Raw genomic sequence first — 22,340 nt, forward strand, 5'->3', positions numbered from 1 at the left:
ATGAGTGAAGAGATCGTTTGATCTGTCTTCATAGTGTTAGTACTTTGGTACAAACAAATGTGCAACAAACAGAGAGTCCTGCTTTTTCTTACATGATATTAACTGATCGGTAGTGTCTACAGATACGGACCCATACCTCTAGCAACAACCTAACTGATCACTGCATAGATATGAACATATCTGTGCAGTTTAAAAGTAGTTCAAGGCAGAGTAATGTGTGTGGAGATGGATGCAGGGCTGCATGCAGGTTGCAACTAGGATAAAAGTCAATGGACACTGCTGTTCAAAAGTTTGGGGTCACCCAGACAATTTCATGTTATCCATGAAAACTCACACTTTTATTCATGTGCTAACATAATTGCACAAGGGTTTTCTAATCATCAATTAGCCTTTCAACACCATTAGCTAACACAATGTAGCATTAGAACACAGGAGTGATGGTTGCTGGGAATGTTCCTCTGTACCCCTATGGAGATATTCCATTCAAAATCAGCCGTTTCCAGCTAGAATAGTCATTTACCACATGAACAATGTCTGATTCATTTAATGTTCAAAGCTCTAAGTGACTCCAAACTTTGAACAGTAGGGTAGCTGTTGTGGGATATTTAAAACTGAACAAATGACAAAATCTGAAAAGTATGATGAATAAAATTGACTATAAAATGTGAACCTGTAAAATTGCAACCGACAGAAGAATTTATAAAATACATCAACTGGAACAACAAATTTGACAAAGCAGGCAGAGAAAACTTAAGAATGAGACCTTTGTGTATTTGCCGAGACCTGAAACCTCGTTCGTGTGTGAGGCTTGTGTGTACTAGTGGGTCATGGTGACCAGACAGGCTGAATTCAAACATAATGGTGGCAGAAATGTCCTGATTGGTCTGTTTGTTGAAAAAGGATGGGTTGTGGTTTTCCAGAAAAAAGAGGAGAGTCGGCGATGTTGCAAAGCACATGTTCGTTCTTACACCTTGTTGTATTGAATAAACATTATTCACATCGGACTTTGAATGTTTGAAGACGTTTTTTTTTCTTGAGGATCTTTAAAGTAGGGCTGAGACTTTAACGGGTTAATTTCGATGAATTAATTAAAGGAAATATAACGTATAAAAAAATACATTTAATCACACCTTCCTCAGTTCTCTAATTTCTGGTACACCTGTAACTCCGATGAACACTCCAGCCTGGTAGGTGGCGGTAATGAACATAAAGTCTGTTTGCCAGCCATGAAGAAGATGCTCAGGACGCACTGAACAATGTCCGTACACAAGAAAGTTTGGTGAAGGAAGACGAGCCACATTGAGCTTGTTGGATGGAAAGTTTTCTTTTAATAAATTTCCCGATAGCAGCTTGGATAAAAGCGTGGTTGTGTACAAATTGTGCAGCAAACAGTTTTCTTATCACTGCAGCACTTAAAGCTGATGGTATCACCTCAATGCAAAACATGTTGTTATGACTCCAGAGCAAACGTTAGCTACAATAGTCCTGGTATTACACTGTAGCCATCCCATAATAGACCACTTTCAGGACACTGAAAGTGTTTGAGTTTACAAAAGGTCTTAAAATGTTGAATATAATAGCTAAAATTGAAGTTTAAGTATGCAGTAATCTGTGAATGTAGTAGAAAGATGAAAAATGTACAAATAAATATAAATAAAAGATATTAATAGTTGATACAGAAGTGATTTTTTTGGAGGAAGTGGTGGATGAAGCTGCTAGAACATCACTGCCCCCCTACTGGCAGACTGAGGCATATGTAACTACAAAATAATTATATCTTACCAACACTTTGTCACAGACAAGCAACTAGCATTGCTGGAAAGGCAAAGACATGCAATTTTAATTGATATGTTCTTCACTTCACTGTAATAAATACTTTTAAAGCAATTAAATCGAGATTGGAATTTGGACGCAAGGTCAGTCCATCAGGATCTAAGAACTGAGGTAATCTGTCATATATGTAATATTTGCTCAAGTGTTATTTTTGCTTGTCTTCAGTCAAGTCAGATAGAGCCTGCCTTTCAAACTTGAATCTGGATTTAACAACTTTACTGCACATAAATTTGTAGTTTAGAGATGGGGCCACAATGAAGTCCAAAGTAAAAAGATCCTATTTTGGCAATACTGGTTATTTTACTGTGGGTATGAAAAACAAACAGCCCAATACTAAAAATATCACATAAAATTCCGTATTATTCTTGCATCCACCATAGTTTTGAGCCAAAACTCTGTCCCTCATTGCAGTTGCACTAATGTTTGAGCACATTTTTAGGCGTATATTAACTGTGAACTCAAATATTAAATAACATTTTTTCCTGAAACACATCCAGACTAAGTGGCAGGATTTCTTCTCTCTGGCTGATAGCGGCCAGCTCCAGTTTGTGCCTCTCATGCATTAGCATACATTTGGCTCGCAGAGATAAGCATCAGTTTCTCTAAAAGATAATTAACCAGTCATGTTTGAAACACCCAGCAGGTCAATTAAAATCTCCAAATGTATTTAGATTCACTTTAGATTCTTGGTTTTGAGACTTATCCTGGAACAGCAGATACCCAGTTATATCCAAGTTTCTCATTTGTGGGCGGCTGACATCTTTCATTTCTTATTTGGCTGTATTGTGAATTCCCAGTGTATTATGAGTTTAAATAAAACTGAAAGAATGTGCACTTCTCTCTGTTCACTTGACTGTAACAGCATCCAGACTTCTTATTGTTTATGTGTAGTTGTGTCTGGGTTCTTTAACACTTCCACCATTTCTTCCTCTATAAACAGAATGATCAGAAGCCTGGATGAGTTGTTTACACGTAACACAATCATGGTTTCTATCGCAGCACTACAGTGAGTTATATCCAGGTTTCTCAGGATGTTTACTTGGGACAACTGAGTTTCTCATAACTTGATCAACTGCAGTGGATTGGAAACAGACTTGCTGCTGTTGTGAGGGTATTTCCTAAAGGAATGAGTAAATGTTGATTATTCCTGTGATCAAATCTCACAAACATGCAATCTGAGGGCTGTACCATAAAGAAAGTTTGGAATAGCCAGATTTTCTTAGTGTGAGCCCACTCAACAAAACCTAAAACCCCAGTCAGATATAATGGGTAGCACAGTGGTTCTGAACTTTGTAAAGCAGACAGCTCATATAAATGTGGGTGTTACGATTGCAGTTGATATGTGTATGTTTTAATGTGTTCTGTTTGCTTCCTGTCTATGTGCCTATTTAATATTCAAACAGGGCTGCGCCGTACTGATGACAAGATTGGTCAAGCTACCGAAGAAAGCAGTACTTAAGGCGAAAGGATGCCGTCGCTGGAAGTCAGGGAGGGTCAGATGAGCAGGCCACCCTCCACTGAATCCTAACCAGCAAACACACAGCTTAAACACACTGTTCTTTGTATAGACAAAACAAGTAGTGTGGTAAACGTAAGGTAGGAGTGAGCTGCCACTTTTGGTTTAATGTGTCTTCTTTTGTTGAAGTAGAAAGGGAAGTAAGACTGTGTTTATTTCAACCACTTTTATTTTGGTACGTAAGACCGACTCCCAAGGCTTTTGATCGTTATGTTGTCTTTTGTTACCACTAATTAGTTTTCTGTGTTTACCACAATCTTTGTCATCATCAATCACATATTTTGTGAAATAAATGATTCATTTCTCAGAGGAAATGTGTTTTGTGTGGCTGCTTGAGACCTTTGTAATTGTGCCCTAAGACTACGTAAACTGGAATTTGTACACTCAACAAAAAGTTAAGCTGTCTCTGTGTTCAGGTGTCAGTTTTACCTTTGCATAGCGGCTCGGTGTCATTCCAGTATGGGTCCCTGGCACTGATGCACTCAATAACAGGAGGGCCTTGTTCTAGGGAGTGACCTGGGTCACAGGTGAACTGAACCACAGCTCCAACACCGTACAACGGGTCTGAGGTTGTGAAGTTTCCATTCTGAAGGTACGGCTCATAGCAGTGACCGCGTTCAAAAGCTGGAGGAGGAAAAACAATGTTCAGTGCATTGAAAATGATTAGTAAAATGCATCTTTTTGAACATAATATTCTTCTTATTTTATTTGTTATAATAATAACAATAATATACACTACCATTCAAAAGTTTGGGCACACCTTCTCATTCAATGTTTTTTCTTTATTTTCATGACTACTTACATTGTAGATTCTCACTGAAGGCATCAAAACTATGAATGAACACCTATGGAATTATGCAGTAAACAAAAAAAGTGTGAAATGAGTCAAAAGATGTTTTATATTTTAGATTCTTCGAAGTAGTCACCCTTTGCTTTGATTATTGCTTTGCACACTCTTGGCATTCTCTCCATGAACTTCATGAAGTCGTCACCTGAAATGATTTTCCAACAGTCTTGAAGGAGTTCCCAGAGATGCTGAACACTTGTTGGCCCATTTGTCTTCACTCTGTGGTCCATCTCATCCCAAACCATCTGGACCTGGTTTAGGTCAGATGACTGTGGAGGCCAGGTCATCTGATGCAGCACTCCATCACTTCCCTTCTTGGTCAAACAATCCTTACACAGCCTGGAGGTGTGTTTGGGGTCATTGTCCTGTTGAAAAATAAATGATGGTCCAACTAAACACAAAATGGATGTGATGTCATGTCGCTGCAGGATGCTGTGGTAGCCATGCTGGTTCAGTGTTCCTTCAATTTTGAATAAATCCCCAACAGTGTCACCAGCAAAGCACCCCCACACCATCACACCTCCTTCTCCATGCTTCACGGTGGGAACCTGTCACAGTGCTGATGAGAGGATGAGCAGCAGCTGCTGGACTTGCTGCAGCTAATTGCTCATCCTCCTCCGATAGAGGATGGTGCTGCACTACACACAGCGCCGGATTATTGGTTCACGTCCACCTCCTCTTCCCATCTCCAAGCACGAGACAGAGTCGACGGAGCAGCCCGCGTCTTCCCCCCCGCCGTCCACCAGACAGTGGATGTGGTCCCTCATCGTCCCTGGCCACCGCAGCTGCGCTCTCCCAGGAGTCTAGCACCGGCGCGTGCCTTCCCACCTTCCTCCCCTCTTCCTCACGTGTGTGAGTCCTGCCATAGTTGGCATTTTTGGTTGTACTTCGAGTTTTTTGTGAATAAATCACCTGTGATTGCCGGTCTTGTGTCTGCTCTGTGTCGCTCTCACTTTGGGTTCGCTAAAACCACACTCCTCGTAACAGAACCATGCATGTAGAAACCATCCGGTCACCTGTTCTGCGTCGCACAAAGACACGGCGGTTGGAAATCTGTTCTGCTTGTTGCTTTTTTTGATTTCTTAGCAGCTGTTTGATCATAAAAAAACTGATTGGCGTGGTTTCCTCTTCAACACTTGATGTAGAGATGTGTCTGCTACTAGAATTCTGTTTGGCATTCATCTGGGCTCTAATATGAGGTGCTGTTAATTTGCCATTTCTGAGGCTGGAGACTCGGATGAGCTTATCCTCAGCAGCAGAGGTGACTCTTGGTCCTCCTTTTCTAGTTTTGTCGTAGCGCTTGATGGTTTTTACAACTGCACTTGTCAGATACATTCAAAGTTTTTGCAGTTTTCTGCACTGACCTTCAGTTCTTAAAGTAATGATGGACTGTCGTTTCTCTTTACTCAGCTGATTGATTGTTGCCATAATATGGATTCTAACAGTTGTCAAATAGGACTGTCAACTGTGTACCAACCTGACTTCTGCACAACTGATGGTCCCAACCCCATTAAGAAGGCAAGAAATTCTACCAATTACCTTTGACAAGGCACACCTGTGAAGTGAAAATAATTTCAGGTGACTACCTTATGAAGCTCATGGAGAGAATGCCAAGAGTGTGCAAAGCAGCAATCAAAGCTAAGGGCGGCTATTCTGAAGAATCTAAAATATAAAACATCTTTTGACTTATTTCACACTTTTTTGTTTACTACATAATTCCATATGTGTTCATTCATAGTTTTGATGCCTTCAGTGTGAATCTACAATGTACATATTCATGAAAATAAAGAAAAAGCATTAAATGAGAAGGTGTGTTCAGACTTTTGACTAGTGGTGTATGTTAGTATCATCCCCAAATATCTGTAACCACACATTGTGCATAAATCTTGTTTCCACTTGGAAACATGATTCTTTGGTTGGATTGTCGTTTTCTCTGCACTGATGAGGATAAACATGTTGGAAGGAACATTTCCATCCCTCGGCAGTCTGATGTTGCCAAAAACTCCCAAACTCTTCCTGGCAATCTAGCCGAAATCAACTTGGCAGCGCACGATGTAAAAAGAAACACTCAGCAATGGTCTTGTCTGTTTACATAATTATTCAGTAATTATAGAAATTCAACAGTCCATGTAGTTGGTTTAAACGTGCTGCAGAAATGCAGTTCAGGTTTTATTTTAGTCCTTGTTTCCATCTATGTCTGTACCTTCATAGCGGATGTTGAATCCTGTGTTGTGGTTTGGCTGGTCAGTGATGAACTGGATCCTCACAGCCGGACCCTCGCTGATCACTCCTTCAAAGGGGATCTGTCCTCCCCGGCCCGAGTCGAACAGAACCACAGAGCCGGCATCCAGCCCGCTCCACAGCACCAACCTGCAGGGACCAAACACTGTGTGAATGAGTGCATGAGAAAGCTGTTGAGAGGGATCAAGCAGATGAACCAAAAAGATCCATGACAGACATTATGGTACAAAATGTTCCCAATAACCAGCCTGTGATGTGTCTGCAGGAAACCCAACATCCCAGCATGACAAATTTGTTGCTTGCGGCAATTAAAAAGCCAGAAGCTGATTCTCTAAGGGAAGATTAAAAGCTACTGGATATTGTTTAGGAGATGCATTTAATTAAAAAACTAGCATCTTGTTGACATTACACCTGCATTAACTGAATTTTTGCTGATTTGGTCGCAGAAGAAATGCATTGTAAACACTAAATCTGAGAAATCATCCACTTAGAAAGTGATATGGTTTGATTTGCCAACAGTTTCTCATTTACACATCTGACAGTTACAATGCAACATGATTGTTAATTTTAGCTTGTATTCGCATCCATTTAATTCACTTTTCTTGTTTGCTCCCTATCACTTCTGAGAGAAATCTCTAGATGTAGATATTTAGATCTCTAAAATCTAGTCTAGGTCAAATTTTCACTCTCTTTTAGCTCTATCTTTGGGGTCCACCACCTATGGAGGGAAATGTGTGGTTTTCCAACTGCTAAGAGCTGTCCAGGCCAAGAACAACATGTATATCGATGTAGAAAATAAAAACAATCTAACACTTTGTTGTGAGAGCTGTCATCCTTTGTGTCATCATTTTATATGAGTCAGCATTCATTTGATGGTATCCTGTTGACGTCAAAGAAGACAACAGTAAGAGCCAAACAAGCTCCAGAGATCCCATCAGTAATGAAGACCACTTAGTAGTATGTCGAAGGCAAAACAATGTTTTAAGATGTGTAATTTCAGCATAGTTTTACATTGCATAGGTGTTTAATCAGTGATATATCACTATAGCCAAGAAAAGTGAGAACATACAGCCATGGCCATAAGTTTGGACACAAGTACCATGACGCTTGTGAATCTTAGAAAATACCACAAAATTGTCACTTACAATATACTTATGTTCTGTAATAGACATCAAAACAGACATAAGTCATGCTGTGTCCAAACTTATGGCCATGGCTGTACCCCCTTAAAGTGTTTGATACCATCAAGGAGGTGACCAGAGATGGCAAAGCAATGATAACCTAGTGTTATCATTCATCCAAATATGTAGAAGTACAGCGGAAAAGAAGTCTCTTCAGAGCTACACAGCTGTTAAAGAAAATGTTTAGAGAGGAGGAAGATCCCCGGAACGCAGACGTAAAATGGTGAAAACAACACAACTATGTAGTGTGTAGTCAGTTCCTTTCTTCAGTGATGTATCCTTCATATGTTTTGAATATTGTGAGTCTCCTGCTCATTTTGCATCTCATTGTGTTCATTCTACATCTCCGTGCAGCTGTTGATGTCATTTTGTGTCTAATTGTGGCCATTCTGTGTCTCATTTTAACGGTTTTGCGTGTCATTGTTGTCATTTTGTGTCTGTCTTGTCTTTTGTTTTTGCTTTGTGTTCTATTACCACGGCTCCTTGACTCTTAGTGCCTCAGACCATGCTTAGTGTGCCTACTCCGTAACTCATGTGAAGACAGGATGTTCCTACCTGTCAGTTGGTCCCAGGGCCAGTCTCTCCAGATGGAGGTGCAGCCTCTGGTCCTTGGGGGCCTCCAGGGACCAAGAGCAGGAGCGGTCCAGGGTGGCATTAGGCCCATGGTGGGGAGAAGGTGACAGCACCCTCCCTACTGTCGCATTCTTCACTGTGCCTCCACAAAGAGCTGCAGGGAAGATTTTTGTTGCTCTATCTTTCCCTCACATGGACACATTTTTGATGTATAATTTTCGACTATTTCAAATTGGAGAGAAACTGGCGTTTACAGATTTGCACACACTCACCCCTACAGCTGGGCTCCTTGCCGCTCCACACCGGCAGGGAGGCGTTGAGGCAGGTGAGTTGCGTTTCTCCTTGTAGGTGGTAACCCATGTGGCAGTGAAAGCGTGCCGTGCCTCCAGGCAGCAGGTCGAGCACCGACACCTCCCCAAAGTGAGGCCTCTTCGGCAGCGAGCAGCTCAGCCTGAAGACTGCACACAGGAAGAGACGCCACCCACAAATATGTATATTGGGTTGTAAGCAAAGATCAAATGTAGCACCAGTGATACTGTGTTTAATCGTATCTATTTTTATGTTCTAATGTTCTTGTTACTGCTACTGCTTGAGAGACCAGGAGAAGTTTATTCACGCTTTCATTTGCAGTCGACTCGACCACTGTAACGGCCTTCTGACTGGACGCCCCCAAAGAAGCAATAAACAGCCGCAGCTCGAGTGTTGTCCAGATCAAAGAGATCAGAACACATCAGTCCACTTCTAAAGTCTTTACATTGGCACACAGTCAGCCATACAATAGCTTTTTAAGTTCTATTCAATTCAATTAGCGGCAATGACAGGTCAAATTGTCTCAAGAGGCTTTATAGAACCCATATGCCATGAAGCCCCAGAGCAAGCCCAAAAGTGACAGTGGCAAGGAAAACACCTTTTTAACAGGGAAGAAACTTTGAGCAGAACCCGGCTCTTTATGTGAGTGATGCTGGCCGGTGGGTTGAGAGGGACAGAAGAGGTAGAGAGGTAGAGGAGTAGAGAGGTAGAAGGACAGAGGGGAAGAGGGGTAGAAGGATGGAGAGGGGGAGGGATGGGAGAAGAGGGGGGTGGGAAACAAGAAACATATAACGCACAGTTGGATACATGCATGATAAGCTAGATAATACGTGCAAAGTGCAAGCTAACATTGAAACTGATTCATAGTTTACTGTTACAGTGTAAGGCTCCGGCATTAAATATACTACATATACAGCTGGTAGTAAGATTCAAACAGTATGTAGATGAGCATATCAAGTATGATGAGGGCAATGCTGAGCTCTACTACTGGTCTATAAGTCACTGAATGGTTTAAGTCCAGAAAACATAGTTCAACCCAAACATAGTGAAGCAGCATTTAGCTGCCATGCCGCACACAAATGGAACAAGCTACCAGGGAACTAAGGTCAGCACCAAACGTTCATATTTTCAAATCAAGGTTAAAAGCCTTCCTTTTTTCATAGACTCATAGGTGAGCTGTTATAAATCACTGACATTTGTATCTTTTATCTGCACTGTTGGTTCTGTTCATTCATTTAAATGTAAATTACTCTTTTGCAGAAATCATATTTTCTAGTTTTCTGTGTTCATTGTATTCATAATCAGGTTTTATTTTATTTTAAATTGTATGTTTTAATGCTTGGGATCTTTTTTTTTTCAATTCAAAGCACATTGAGCAAGTCCTGTGTATGAAGTGCACTAAACAAATAAAATCAAACAAAAATGCCTTGCCTTTTAAGATGCAAAGCTAAAGTTTCTATTATGCTACTTCTGTATCCACAGATACACAGCTCCAGCTAGGTAAGTCTGTGTCATTTCAGATAGTGGTGCAGCTGCACCATCTCAGATTTTGTTACAATTTTGGAATCAAGTTCTCTAAAATATTTTGGCTGAATTTTCAGATTTTCATAACAAGCTTTATCTGAGAAGCCCTTTTAAGGGTTCAACAGTTCCAGAAATAAAACTCCTACGGCTATGAAATTTGGTGAGGACACAGACAAAACTGTTTCCAGCAGAATAAAAATAATTGAATGGCTCCAGCGGAGGGCAAATTTTTAATTACTGGCCCTCCGAAATTGGGATAAATGTACAGTTTTCAAAGTACAGTGCTATGGGGCCTCAGAAAGTTACTGTCAGTGTTTACACATTGCCGTGAAAAAGTATTTGCCCCCTTCTCAAATTCTTTTTTCAAGCATATTTTCCCCACTTCAAGGTGTAAGACCATCAAACAAATGCAAGTATCATACAAGATATCCCAAGTAAACACAAAATGCAGTTTTTAAATGAGAAAAACTGTTCAAAGCAACCTGGTCCTGTGTGAAAAAGTAATTCCCCCCAAAACCTAGTAACTTGTTGGGCCACTCTCAGCAATAACAGCTGAAATCAAGGGTTTTCAATAACTGTCTATGAGTCTTTTCACATCTCTGTGGAAATATTTTGACTGACTCTTTGCAGAATTGCTTCATTCAGCAACACTGGAAGGTTTTCAGCATGAACAGCCGTTTTAAGGTCATACTACAACATTTCAATCTGATTCAAGTCCGGACTTCAACTAGGCCACTCAAAAACCTTCATTTTGTTTTTTTTAAGCCATTCAAAAGTTGACTTGGAGGTCACAAAGGTACGGAGGGACCCAGAACCCACGACTTATATGGAGGTGAGAAATAAAGTGTGAACTCCCAATTACGTCTCACTTAAGCTGGACGTGTGTTATCAGTGCTGTCCGTTTGTCTGTAAGCAGGATTATGCAAATTGATTCTGCAAATTGCACAAAAAAGAGCTTTTTTTTTTTTTTTTTACACAGAGCAAGAGGAGACAAGTATAGAAACTAATATAAAAAAAAGACATGGAGAAAAAATATAACACAGTGGATCACTAAAATAAATGCAGCACGGCTCAATGATGACATACAGAAGAACAGCCAATCAGCACTTTTCTACAGTTGATGTGCAGAGTGGAGTGAAAAGGATTGTGAAGGCTGTGTAAATGTAAATAGTTAAATATCTATATCATGTACATTATTATTTTTCACAGCTTGTATCAGGGTTGCATAGTGGCTGGATGGTAAGCAGCTAGAAAATCCCCGATCACCCTAAGTCAGCTGGGACTTCAGCCACTTATGACCCGAATGAGGATTCAGCAGTGTGTAGATAATGGATGGATATCTTATATCATCATTTATTATTATTATTATTTTTATTGTTATTATTATTATTTAGCCTAGCCGCGCTAGACCCATGTTCTGAAGGCACAAGGGTCTCGGGCTGCTCGACAGGGAGGGAGGCTGGCTAAAAGGTTGTCTATCAAATCACTCTGCAGCAATTGGGTAGGTATACAACCAATCAGTGAAACGAATAGGCTGACAGAGTTCCTAGAGCGCCGGCGGATTGTGGCTAAGTCCCATTAGCTTCCCAACCAGCGGAGACAACTGGTATATTAAGGATTTGCCATATCCCGTCGGCATAAGTCCAAATACGTCTTTCTTCTCAATGAAACACTTCAGTGCCGTCCTTTGTTTATCTTTCAAGTTGAATTTTAGCTTCAAATCTTTAAGGGCTGTGGCCAAAGCCGAGTCGAAAGATAACTATTGTGCGCCGGTTGTTTCTGTCAGAATCGTCGCGCCTCTGTCGTCACTTCGTTACGCCCGCCTTCTGACTCTACACTTCATGGTGATTGGTCCGGCCAGTTTTAGGAGCATCCAGCCTCGAGCCTTATGGAGGGTAACTAGACCCACCCTGGCAGAGAATTAAATTCGTTGTCGTGGGTTGTCTAGCGCGGCTAGGCTAATTATTATTATCATCAAGTGCAATATTACAATACCACTTCAGCATTATTGCCAGCATTGCTTTTTTACTTCTTACATTTAATGTTATCTTCATTGAAGAAAAAATGCTTTTCTTTGAAAAACCAGGACATTTCTAAGTGACCCCAAACTTTTAAAGAGTAATGTACATTTGAATTCTTTGTAAGGTATCATACTTATATTGAAATGCTAGTCTATGAGGCAATGAATGATTTCTCATGTCATTGTAAAGATTTCTAAGCAATATGTGACACAATAATTTCTCTCAAGAGTTATTATATTGGTGTAATTCCTTTTTTTATTGTCCAATTTTTGTAAAATAATATAATCAAAGAAATTCAGATTTTTTTTCTCTTTTTTTGTGATTTATGGCATTCTGACTGTGTCCTTCCTCACATAAGACATGTGTGAAATCTCTCTCCTTCTTGCCATGCTTGTGCTGTTTCCACAGAGGTGCAGGACTTAATACTGCAGTGAAAAATGAGACCACAGTGAGGAAAAAATACACCCAAAAATTGAAGTGAACAGGAATAAATGTAAAGTTTTCATTTAAGGAGCCAATAATGTTGCTGAGGACTCTTCATGTTGTTCAGCTGTTGGCTTTGGGATAAAATGGGACATTTTAAATGTTCTTATTTAAACACAAAGAACCTGAAGCAATGTGAGTAGACTATTCCTACTGAAGTCAGCCAGCTATAAAGGATTTAACAAATTAGCACTTTAGGTCGCTGTTTTTGTTTCTAATGCATTAAATGCTCACTTCAGAAATCAAGCAGCCAAAGGTGTACATTAATTGGATCATGTTAATAACAATAAGCTTTGTGAGCTGTGTGGGCTGATATTGTTTGCTTTTTTTTAGGTTGACTGTGTTGAATTTATTCGCTTTTTTAATGCCTGTTTATCATGGCCACATCTCTCTCTGCAAGGATGTTTTAATGTCAATCAGCACTATTCTCTTGCCTGGCAGTGATGTAAAAGGATTAGATGGCTGTGATTAATGGCACAGGTGGATCGTAACACTCGGATGCTTCCTCCTCTGCAGTCCTTATGGCACCGCACACAGAAACATACACAACACACACTCTCTCCATTCAGAACCCCCATATTCTCACCCTCCTAATTAGATGAGAGCCGATTAATCAGGGCTCTAATCAGCTAATTCACGCCACAGATTCAATCATCGTGCAAAGTGATTAGATGAGAAGATTTTTGATTATGCAATTAGCATGTATGCAGAGTGCAAACAGTCCCTTAGGTCTTAATGAGAGCACTCACAATTATTGAACTTCTATAGTCTGTTTATGTATGTGCACATTCATATTTTAGTCATGGCATGAATTGAGTTTGTGTACACTCTTGTGTGTGTGTGCAGACTCACTCTGGTAGTGCAGCTGGAAGATGCCCATGTTTCCCTCCGGTGCAGAGCGGTAGTAGACCGACAGACTGTTGGTGGGACTGCGTATCACCTGACCTTCGACCAGCAGCGTGTGATTGGCCAGAACCATCAGGGCTCCTCGTTCATCGACGCCTCGGATAGACAGCTGCTCACCTTCTGACAGGTTCACGCTCTTAACCTGAACACACACAGAACCCCAGTTAACCCTCTCAACTTTTACTTAGAAAAAAATATATTAAAAAAAAAAAGTAAGATGACACCATTTAAAACAGCAAAATTAAAAAAAACATTAGATTTTAGGCTTTCATCTGTGGCCATCATCAACCAAATATAAGCTTAAATATTTCATTAAAAGTACCACATGTCTCATTTTAGAAATTCCCAAGAATGAAACCATGTGCACCAGATCCTGTAAAAAACACCTACAGATTCTGTGCTTCTTTTCAGCATAACTGATTCTCTGTGATTGATTCAGTTGTGACCAACAGTCAAATATTCAGCTTTCAAGTGAGAACAGAACATACTGAGCAATAAAATAAAGGCAGCATGGCTCAAAAAAGGTGTCTAGAGGAACAAGTTGTTGAAAGAGACATTCAGCATGGAGAAACATCTTTCTAGAGTTGATCAAGAAATCTTTAATGTCTCCACGGGGCAATTTTTGGTGCAGCCAGCAGCAAACAACAGACAAAGGTAGTGTCTACAGATACGGACCCGTACCAGTAGCCTGTGGCCTACGGATACGACACTTTACCTTACCATAAATATTAATGAGACGACATGAATATTAATGAGCCGGCTGATGAACGCGCTTTGTGATTGGCTGGTAATCCGACTTACATAAATATTAATGAGCCGGCTTGGTAATCCGAGTGATGAAGGCGCTTTCGTGATTCGAGGTGAATCTGCGTGCCGAGCCTGTCATCTGCTGTTCTCTTTTCTATCATGCATAATGTCTTATAAATATCATTATCTGACTTTTTCACGGACAGCGATTTGGGGGTTGAAATCAGCACTACTATTAAAAATAGCAAAACTTTTTATTCACGTGACCCTGTTCTAATAAAGCACAAACAGCAAACAAAACAAATGGCGGAACTAACAGCCAGCAAACTACAAGTATTTTTTTACCTTCAAAAGTAGCGACAGACTATTACATATTAACAACCTAAACAAAACCCTGACGTATTTTCAGCGTCTGTCAACACAGACACTGCACGTCAGTCACTTTAATGTTAGCGGACTCTGTTGAATGGCTAAGTTACATAACCACAAACAAATCTCACAATATCACAGTAAATCGAGTTTGTGTTTTTTTTAATTCATGCCGAATTAAAGAGCTGCTCCTCACCATTCACCAGTGTTTGTTTCATATTCGACATCCTTAATTTTATCTTGTAAATTAGCGTCCGAAATTAAATGGGAACATTTGCAATGGAGTTCGTCAGCCGCTTCCACCACTGAACGCGGTAAACTAATTAATAGGAACTGGACTTCAAACAATTTAGACACGCGTCTAAAAGCATAAAAACTACATTGTATAAAGTATGAGAGGAGACGGTGTATTTTTGGTTAAATTATACAATGTTCGCCGTCAAAGTCATTCATATAAACTGCCTGTAATGTGCAGCAAATAGTAGTTAACCGGCGCCAGCTCTTCAGTGACCTTAACGGGTCCGTACCTCTAGTACAGATGCTCCGTACCCGTAGCATCAACCACAGACAAAACACAATAAAATGCGATACGCAACAGTAAAAATACACAACAGAAACAACAATAACAATAATCAGTTAAATACAATAGAATACAAGATAAATAAAAACCTAAGGAAAGTTAAAATGACCACAGAGCAGACTGCCTTATAAAGGCGTTAAAAACCGTTCTTTGTTAAGAAGGCCAATGGCCAGTGGGACCCATGATTTTTTGAATCTAACTGTCCTACATATAGGCACTTGAAACCTGCGTCTAGAAGGAAGCACCCTGAATTCGGAAGCTAGAGGGTGGCTAGGGTCGAACCAGACGAGATTTGCCTTTTTTTTTGATGAGCTGAGTAGTGTGAAGATGTTCGAGGAGCTTGTGAAAATGTAAATTATTAAATATCTATAGCATACAAATGGGGGTCACATTCCTCCCCCCAATAATAACAACGCCCAAAGGTTGGATGTTGTAGGTTTTCTCATTTTTTGTGAAAAAAAATTCACAAAGAAATTGAACTTTCACTTTTTTTTCTCATTGTCTTTTCCTATGATAGATGATGTTATGCATGTGTCAAACTGCACAAAAAACACTTGTGAGTTCTCTCTAATGGTTATGCTGATGACATAAAGGTTCAAGACTTTATGGTGTCCCTAAAGTCTGGACACATAGGAAATCTCACTAACTGTAAATATCTGTCCATCCATTCTCTATACACCGCTTTATCCTCACTAGGGTTGCAGGGGGTGCTGGAGCCTATCCCAGCTGACTCAGGCGAAGGCAGGGGACACCCTGGACAGGTCAAACTATAAATATGGCTTTGTTAAATATGGCTTATTGTCCACTTCTCAGTGGATGTGAAGGATGCACATATCGAAGGATAGCAGATGACTTTAATGCACGTCATCCAAGGAGGATTCCACTTGGCTTTTTCATGTTGGTGAAGGTGGTTAAAAAGCTAAAAAAGAAACAGGCAGTGTCATGTACAAACCCCGTTCTGAGCGACCAAATGTATCAGCCGAAACTAAAGACTTGGTCATATCTAAAATTTATGCTAGTCCCAAAAAATCACTTCCCTAACCCTAACCCTAGCCTTGTCTATAGATATATCCATCCTTCATGTCTGATGTCACTGATAAGTACCAGTTCAGCTCTTTCTTCTTATGACAAAGCCATATTTAATCTGTGGAGGCAAAAATATAATTATAATGAGATTTCCTACATGTCCTAAAGTGTCCTAAAGTGTCCAGACTTTAGGGACACCCTGTATTGCAATACAAAAGAATGATCCCAGAGTGACGAAAAATGTGACTGGAGCAAAAACACACTGAAACTGTTTGGAGGTCAGAGGGGTTAAAGATTGTCAGTTTGAATGGTCATGTTTTTTTAATCTAAAGTTTTGTGTATTTAAGATGTTAAAATGTTTCTTATTTATAAGGAAGGCGTCTGATTATCTTCAGTTAATTCTGGAGCTGCCCAAACACACAGCCAGAGTCATAAAGAACCATCCTGAGCCATACGTAAAACAAGGAATCCGACAACAGATGGGATTTATTGCTGGTTGACTGGTCATTAAATCTATCAGGGTGCTCCATCTTGATTATTGTCAACCACCAACTACCAGCAATTGTTTTGTTTTTTGAAATGCAGGGTGTGTAACAACACTGCTAAAAATGTTCACACAGTTACCATAAGAATGATGTTCGATGCTGCAAGCCCCAACCTGAAAGTTCTGGAGCCTCAGAAAGCACAAACTCCTGAGCAGAGACGCGTTTGGGAGTGAAACTATCTCCGACAAACTTCACCTAAACCCTGATTCCTCTGCTAGAAGTGGAGAGAGTCGAAGTTTCTCTAAAGGCTTGGTGAAACAGCACCTTTTGTGACCTTCAAGTCTTCACATCACAATTTTGTAAGTTGCTCTTTGGATCATGACAGGCTAATACTGAGGCAAGTCCGGATTGTTTGTACAAAACAGCCTTTTAATGTCAAACTACAAATACACCATACTTCATAATGCTACGCCAAAAGCATTTGACATTTTGGGGGAATTTTAAAATAGAAATACATTTTTGTTCATGAAATACAATGGAGCACAGGCAGTACTGAAAGAGAGATGGTATTGATTTGTAGATAGTTGCATATTGATAACCTTCATAAATGCTTTTATTTCTACCAGCTTCTATCCGCTAAATGCTGACAGGACTGACTGTAAATCACTTGGTCGGTACTGACCAATTTGGGTCACTTCTGCAGTATCCCAACACTGCTGCAGGGAACTGGTGCACAGACTCATGATCACATTTTCCAGCCCTGCACTGGCTGCCTGTTGCTCTATGAACTGATTACAAAATGCTGCTGCTTTTCTTAAAGTCCAGACACGTCATACTGTTGGTTATATTACTGGCTCTTGTTAGTTTTTGTCCCTTTCTGCTCTCAGAGATCCTCAGATGTCTCTCTTATTATTGTTCAAGAGACTCAGACAAGATCAGGCCTGCAAATTCTATTTCGTCTCCAGAATCACATTTCAAAGCCCACTGTGTTTGGATTGCTTTTCACTGAATTATTTACAATTTTATTGGTATTTTATTCTGTTACAATCTTCTGTTCTCATTTTAAGGTTGTCTGAAACATTTGCCAAGACTGCTGTAATCTTATTAACTGGAATCATTTAGATAGATTTAGATATTATAGATAGGAAAGACTACACTACTGTTCAAAAGTTTGGGGTCATTTAGAATTTTTCAATATGGATAACATTAAATTAACTGTCTTCTTTAGAAGATATTAGAATAGATCAGAAAACTTGTGTAATTATGTTAGCACATGAATAAAACTGTGAGTTTTCATGGAAAACATGAAATTACCTGGGTGACCCTTATACTTTTGAATGGTTGTGTAAGTGCAACTGAAGTGGAGGTTTTCTGACAATGGCCTTTTGAAGATGTATGCATTACATCATTGCAACATTTACATATACTGTAAATGTTGATACATACTGTTTATAATGTGTATATACTGCATATATCTTCCATCTCATCTCAAATCCACTGTTCCTACTGTTCCCTCTGTCATTTATAAGTACCTTGATAATTAAATTTATCTTTGTATTATCTGCAGCTTCTTCTATTTATATACTCTACCGTTGAAAAGTTTGTGGTCACCCAGACAATTCCATTTTTTACATGAAAACTCAGTCCTGGGCTAACATAATTGCACAAATGTTTTTTAAACATCAGTTAGCCTTTCACACCATTAGCTAACACAATGTAGCATTAGAACACAGGAGTGATGGTTGATATTTTAGAAATGTTCCTTTGTACTCCTATGATGATATTCTATAAAAAATCAGCGTTCCAGCTAGAATTGTCACTTATCACATTAAAAATGTGTAGACTGTATTTCAGATTCATTTAATGTTATACTCATTGAAAAAACTACTTTTGAAATATAAGGACATTTCTAAGTGCCCCCAAACTTTTCAACAGTAGTGTACTTATTGTGTTCATACCACACTGTTCATACTGTTAATACTGTGTCATGCTACATACACCCGTACATCACATAATGCATCTTTACTACTTCTTCTGTACTTCTGTAAGATGCTAAACTGAATGTTGTTGTCTCAGTTCTTGTGCTTTGTGCAAAGTCAGTGAAGTTGAATCTAATCTAGTGCTAATTTGTCTAAATCTAGTGAGCACTTCAATAAACACTTAAATATGTATTTTAGATGTTGTAGAAAACAAGTGTCCCAAAATCTTTTGAATTGACAGTGTCTCATCTTAAGCTCGTGTCAATACAGCAAAGGGTAGCAGTGCCAGCAGCTGCCACTAGGAGGCAGAAATCAACCTGGGTTCAGATCAGAGGACTCCTCACAGTCACAAAAGCACAAACAGGGCAGCATCTGTCCACAGAATGACGGCCAGTGACTCTGCACACAGCGAACGTGTGACAGTAGAACTGCAGCCTGGTTGTGTGTGATCTAGTGGCCATGTGTACCTGCAGCTCCACTCCGTATCCGGTGTACACGGTCACGGTGTAGGTGCAGTGCAGGAGGGCGCCGTCGGACAGAGGGGGGTCATCAGAGGAGTCGATGTATCCCTCAGGGTCGGAGAGATTCACCATGCAGCTGGACGCGGCTGTGGAGAAAGCAGAAGGGTTTGTTTTGCATTGGCCTTGTTTTGTCTCCTGTAATCCCTTTAATGCGAGCCTGACTGGAAGCTCATTGGAAATCCCTGCTGCGTATAATTAATGACGGAAATTACAGGGATCTAAACAGCAGACACAAGGCGCAGCGAGCACTCATGGCTGGTAACAATGTCACAGAATAAACAGCACATGCTCTGCTCCTCTAAAGATTTTTCTAAGTGGGAGAAGCAGTTAGATCCTACACTGAAGTATATCCTCTTTTTGCTACTTCTCTACTAAATTTCACAGACAAATATTCTACTTTTCAAACTTCTGCATTTATCCTACAGATTAAATTAATTTCCGGATTATAGAACAATTGTTTGTCAAATAATTCAAAACTGCATCGCCTTAAAGTAATCAGATTACTTTTGTTGTACAGCAGGTATGTGCTCTGAGGTAAAATTCACAACAGTTTAGGTTTACTATATTGAAAATGCAGGCCCTGCGGTTGCAACTTTATGCCACAAAAGTCATACATTAATGAAATTCTAGTCTGTTTTCTAATCTGTCATACATCCATGTTTGTTTTTGACCACAGATTCAATTCTCCGCAGCATGGAGGAAACTAAATTTCTCTCGAGATGTTCTGTCATTTTTCAGACACTATTTTTTTCCGCTGTTCTTTGCTGCAGGGGTTGTCTCGCTCTACTTAACCCTTTAAAATACCCCAAAATGGATCTATTGGAGTCAGATCTGGCGACACACTTGTCCAAGCCATAGTTTCACTTTTTCCTTCTTTAGAAACTTTTGCATCACTTTGTGCTTTGGATCATTACCATGCTGGAAGATTTCTATTCTGTCAAGCTTCTGCAGATTGGCAGTCATTTTGTCAGCCAGTATCTTGGTTTATCTACAGTTTATCATGCATCATCTCCCCAACACCTTCTGTACTCATGCAGCCCCACATCATCAAACTGTGTACTTCCCTGTCAGGACAATGCATTTACTGTGGAAGTCCTGGATAAGTTCACACCAAACACACTGGACCCCACCTGAGCTAAATAAAATTTGAATTAATTAGGAAATTAAATTATTTTAGTCTCATCTGACCAAAGAATTTGTGCCCAATATACATCAGATGTTTTTTTATTTGTTTGTTTGTTTTTGTATGTTATTAAGCAAAGTGTAATCTTGCATTGGAATGGCTTTTTCTTGGCCTCTGTCCATTGAGGTTGATGTTGTAAAGTGTCACATTGAGCTGGCACAGAAACTTGCGTTTTCATCTGTAATTCCTATGTCAAGTCTGAAGCCACAACCCATCGGTTTTTCAGAAGGAGATTGTGAAAGTAGTGTACTGTCAGTGGCATCATTTTCAGACGACGGCCACTGCAGCTCTGATTAGTGGTATTATGGCTCATTCTATACCTCCTGATTATTGCAACTGCAACTGTGTTTCAGCTGATTTTTAGTTGGTTACTACCTTTTGATATTCTTTTCAATATTTGTTTAGTCTCACAATTGGATTCTTCACTTCTTTTTTTGTGGATCCATGATATAGATGTAGTCCACGAGTCCAAAACTGAGAAAAAGGTGCTGTCAGAGTTCATTTTGTAGCCATGTTCATGCAGGTAGGCTGACAGGAAATTAAAGTTGTACTCGGTTTAGTTTCAGTGATCGGAGGTTTTCTAACTTGCATGTCAGTGATCACAGGTGGATTCACTTTTGTTCTATTGAGTTTCTACTTTCTAGCCTGTATTTATAATAGAGTCTTTCTGAAGTGTTTGTTTTGTGTTTTATTCAGGAAATACTCGACTGTTCCATTTGGGGAAAATGCAGTTAATGAGAGGTGATAGGATTTTGAATCATTTATATTCATATTATATTCTGTGTAATGACCAACAGTTTGAGAGAGTGTAACTTCGGAAGTTTGAGTCTGACCAACTGGATTTCTTCCACAGTAAGTTATGTTGGTATAACTCCACAAATAAACATTGGGGGAACAAAAAGAGGTATTTCTGTACTGGAAGTTTTCAAGATACTCACTTGAGCTAATTGTATCAGACAGCTGAAGCTTAATATTAACTTCAGATAAAATTAGTCATCCTCCATCACTAAAAGCATGTTAGTAGTGGCATTTATATGTCCAGTATTGACAGGAAGAATTATTATAGTAAGCGAAACCCGCTATCCCAGTGCATATGTTGATGTGAATACCTTTTTAAGACCCACTTGGAGAAATGTGAGTCTGTCCTTTGAGTACACTGCTTGAGTAAACGCATTTACTTCCATTCCACCACTATGAAACACTGAGTGAACAAACCTGATGAAGGTGCTTCTGTTTCTGTGTCCACGTCCAGCATCGAGCCAACAGTGGTGACCTCGGCCTCCTGCTCAGGAGTCTGTGTCTGTGTGTGAGGCAGCTCAGAATGTGTGTCTGTGGGAGGAGGCTGAGTTGGATGGCTGCCTTGGCCTGACGCTGCAGCTGATGCTGGGGCTTTTACCCTCCTCAGTAATCCCCCGCTTTCATGCTCCAGGGATTGACTTCCAGGGAGAGAACTGACGCTGAGTCCTCTGCCCAGAAGAGGGAGCAGGTTCTGGGGTAGAGCAGAGGGAATGATGTCCCCTTTCTGGGAGACCAGTCGTCCCTTTTGGGCCAGTACTGACTGAAGCAAACCTCCAGCCGTAGCAGCGCTGGAGCTTCTGCCTTTAGGGCTGCCTTCCTTCGTGGTCCCTGCTGGCACCACTGGAGGCTGGGTGGAGGGCAAAGCTGTGGGGACTTCTTTATCTGAAAAGAGTCAAAAAACAAGGAATGAATCTTTTCAACTGGCAAGACAGGTGAGAAAAAAAACCTCTCAGAAAATGCCCTGGGAGAACGGCACAGGGTGGCTCTGTCACTGTCCTGCTGGTCTTATCAGGAGTGGGGTTATCTAGCCAGCACAGTCAGTGCACACTTACCTCCACTGTTCACACACACACACACACACGCACACACGCACACACACACACACACACACACACACACACACACACAGTAGTGGAGAGACAGGGCGGTTAGGCATGACAGGAGCCGAGCAGAAAGGAGGGGGAGAAACGGTGAAAAAAAAGGAGAAATGCATAGACA

The 22,340-nt window shown here is 40.3% G+C and overlaps 1 protein-coding gene across 1 annotated transcript in view; it reads right to left on the reverse strand.

Moving 5' to 3' along the window:
- The window catches only part of LOC110957037 (seizure 6-like protein), a 122,970-nt gene that overhangs the window by 31,012 nt on the left and 69,618 nt on the right, over positions 1-22,340 (reverse strand). Inside the window, 7 exon segments of the mRNA XM_051938955.1 lie at positions 3,779-3,973; positions 6,400-6,566; positions 8,174-8,345; positions 8,464-8,649; positions 13,381-13,576; positions 19,088-19,227; positions 21,540-22,004. Coding sequence (XP_051794915.1) covers positions 3,779-3,973; positions 6,400-6,566; positions 8,174-8,345; positions 8,464-8,649; positions 13,381-13,576; positions 19,088-19,227; positions 21,540-22,004 — 1,521 coding nt within the window.

The sequence above is a fragment of the Acanthochromis polyacanthus genome, chromosome 18 (genome assembly GCF_021347895.1).
Source record: "Acanthochromis polyacanthus isolate Apoly-LR-REF ecotype Palm Island chromosome 18, KAUST_Apoly_ChrSc, whole genome shotgun sequence".
Taxonomy (NCBI): Eukaryota; Metazoa; Chordata; class Actinopteri; family Pomacentridae; genus Acanthochromis; species Acanthochromis polyacanthus.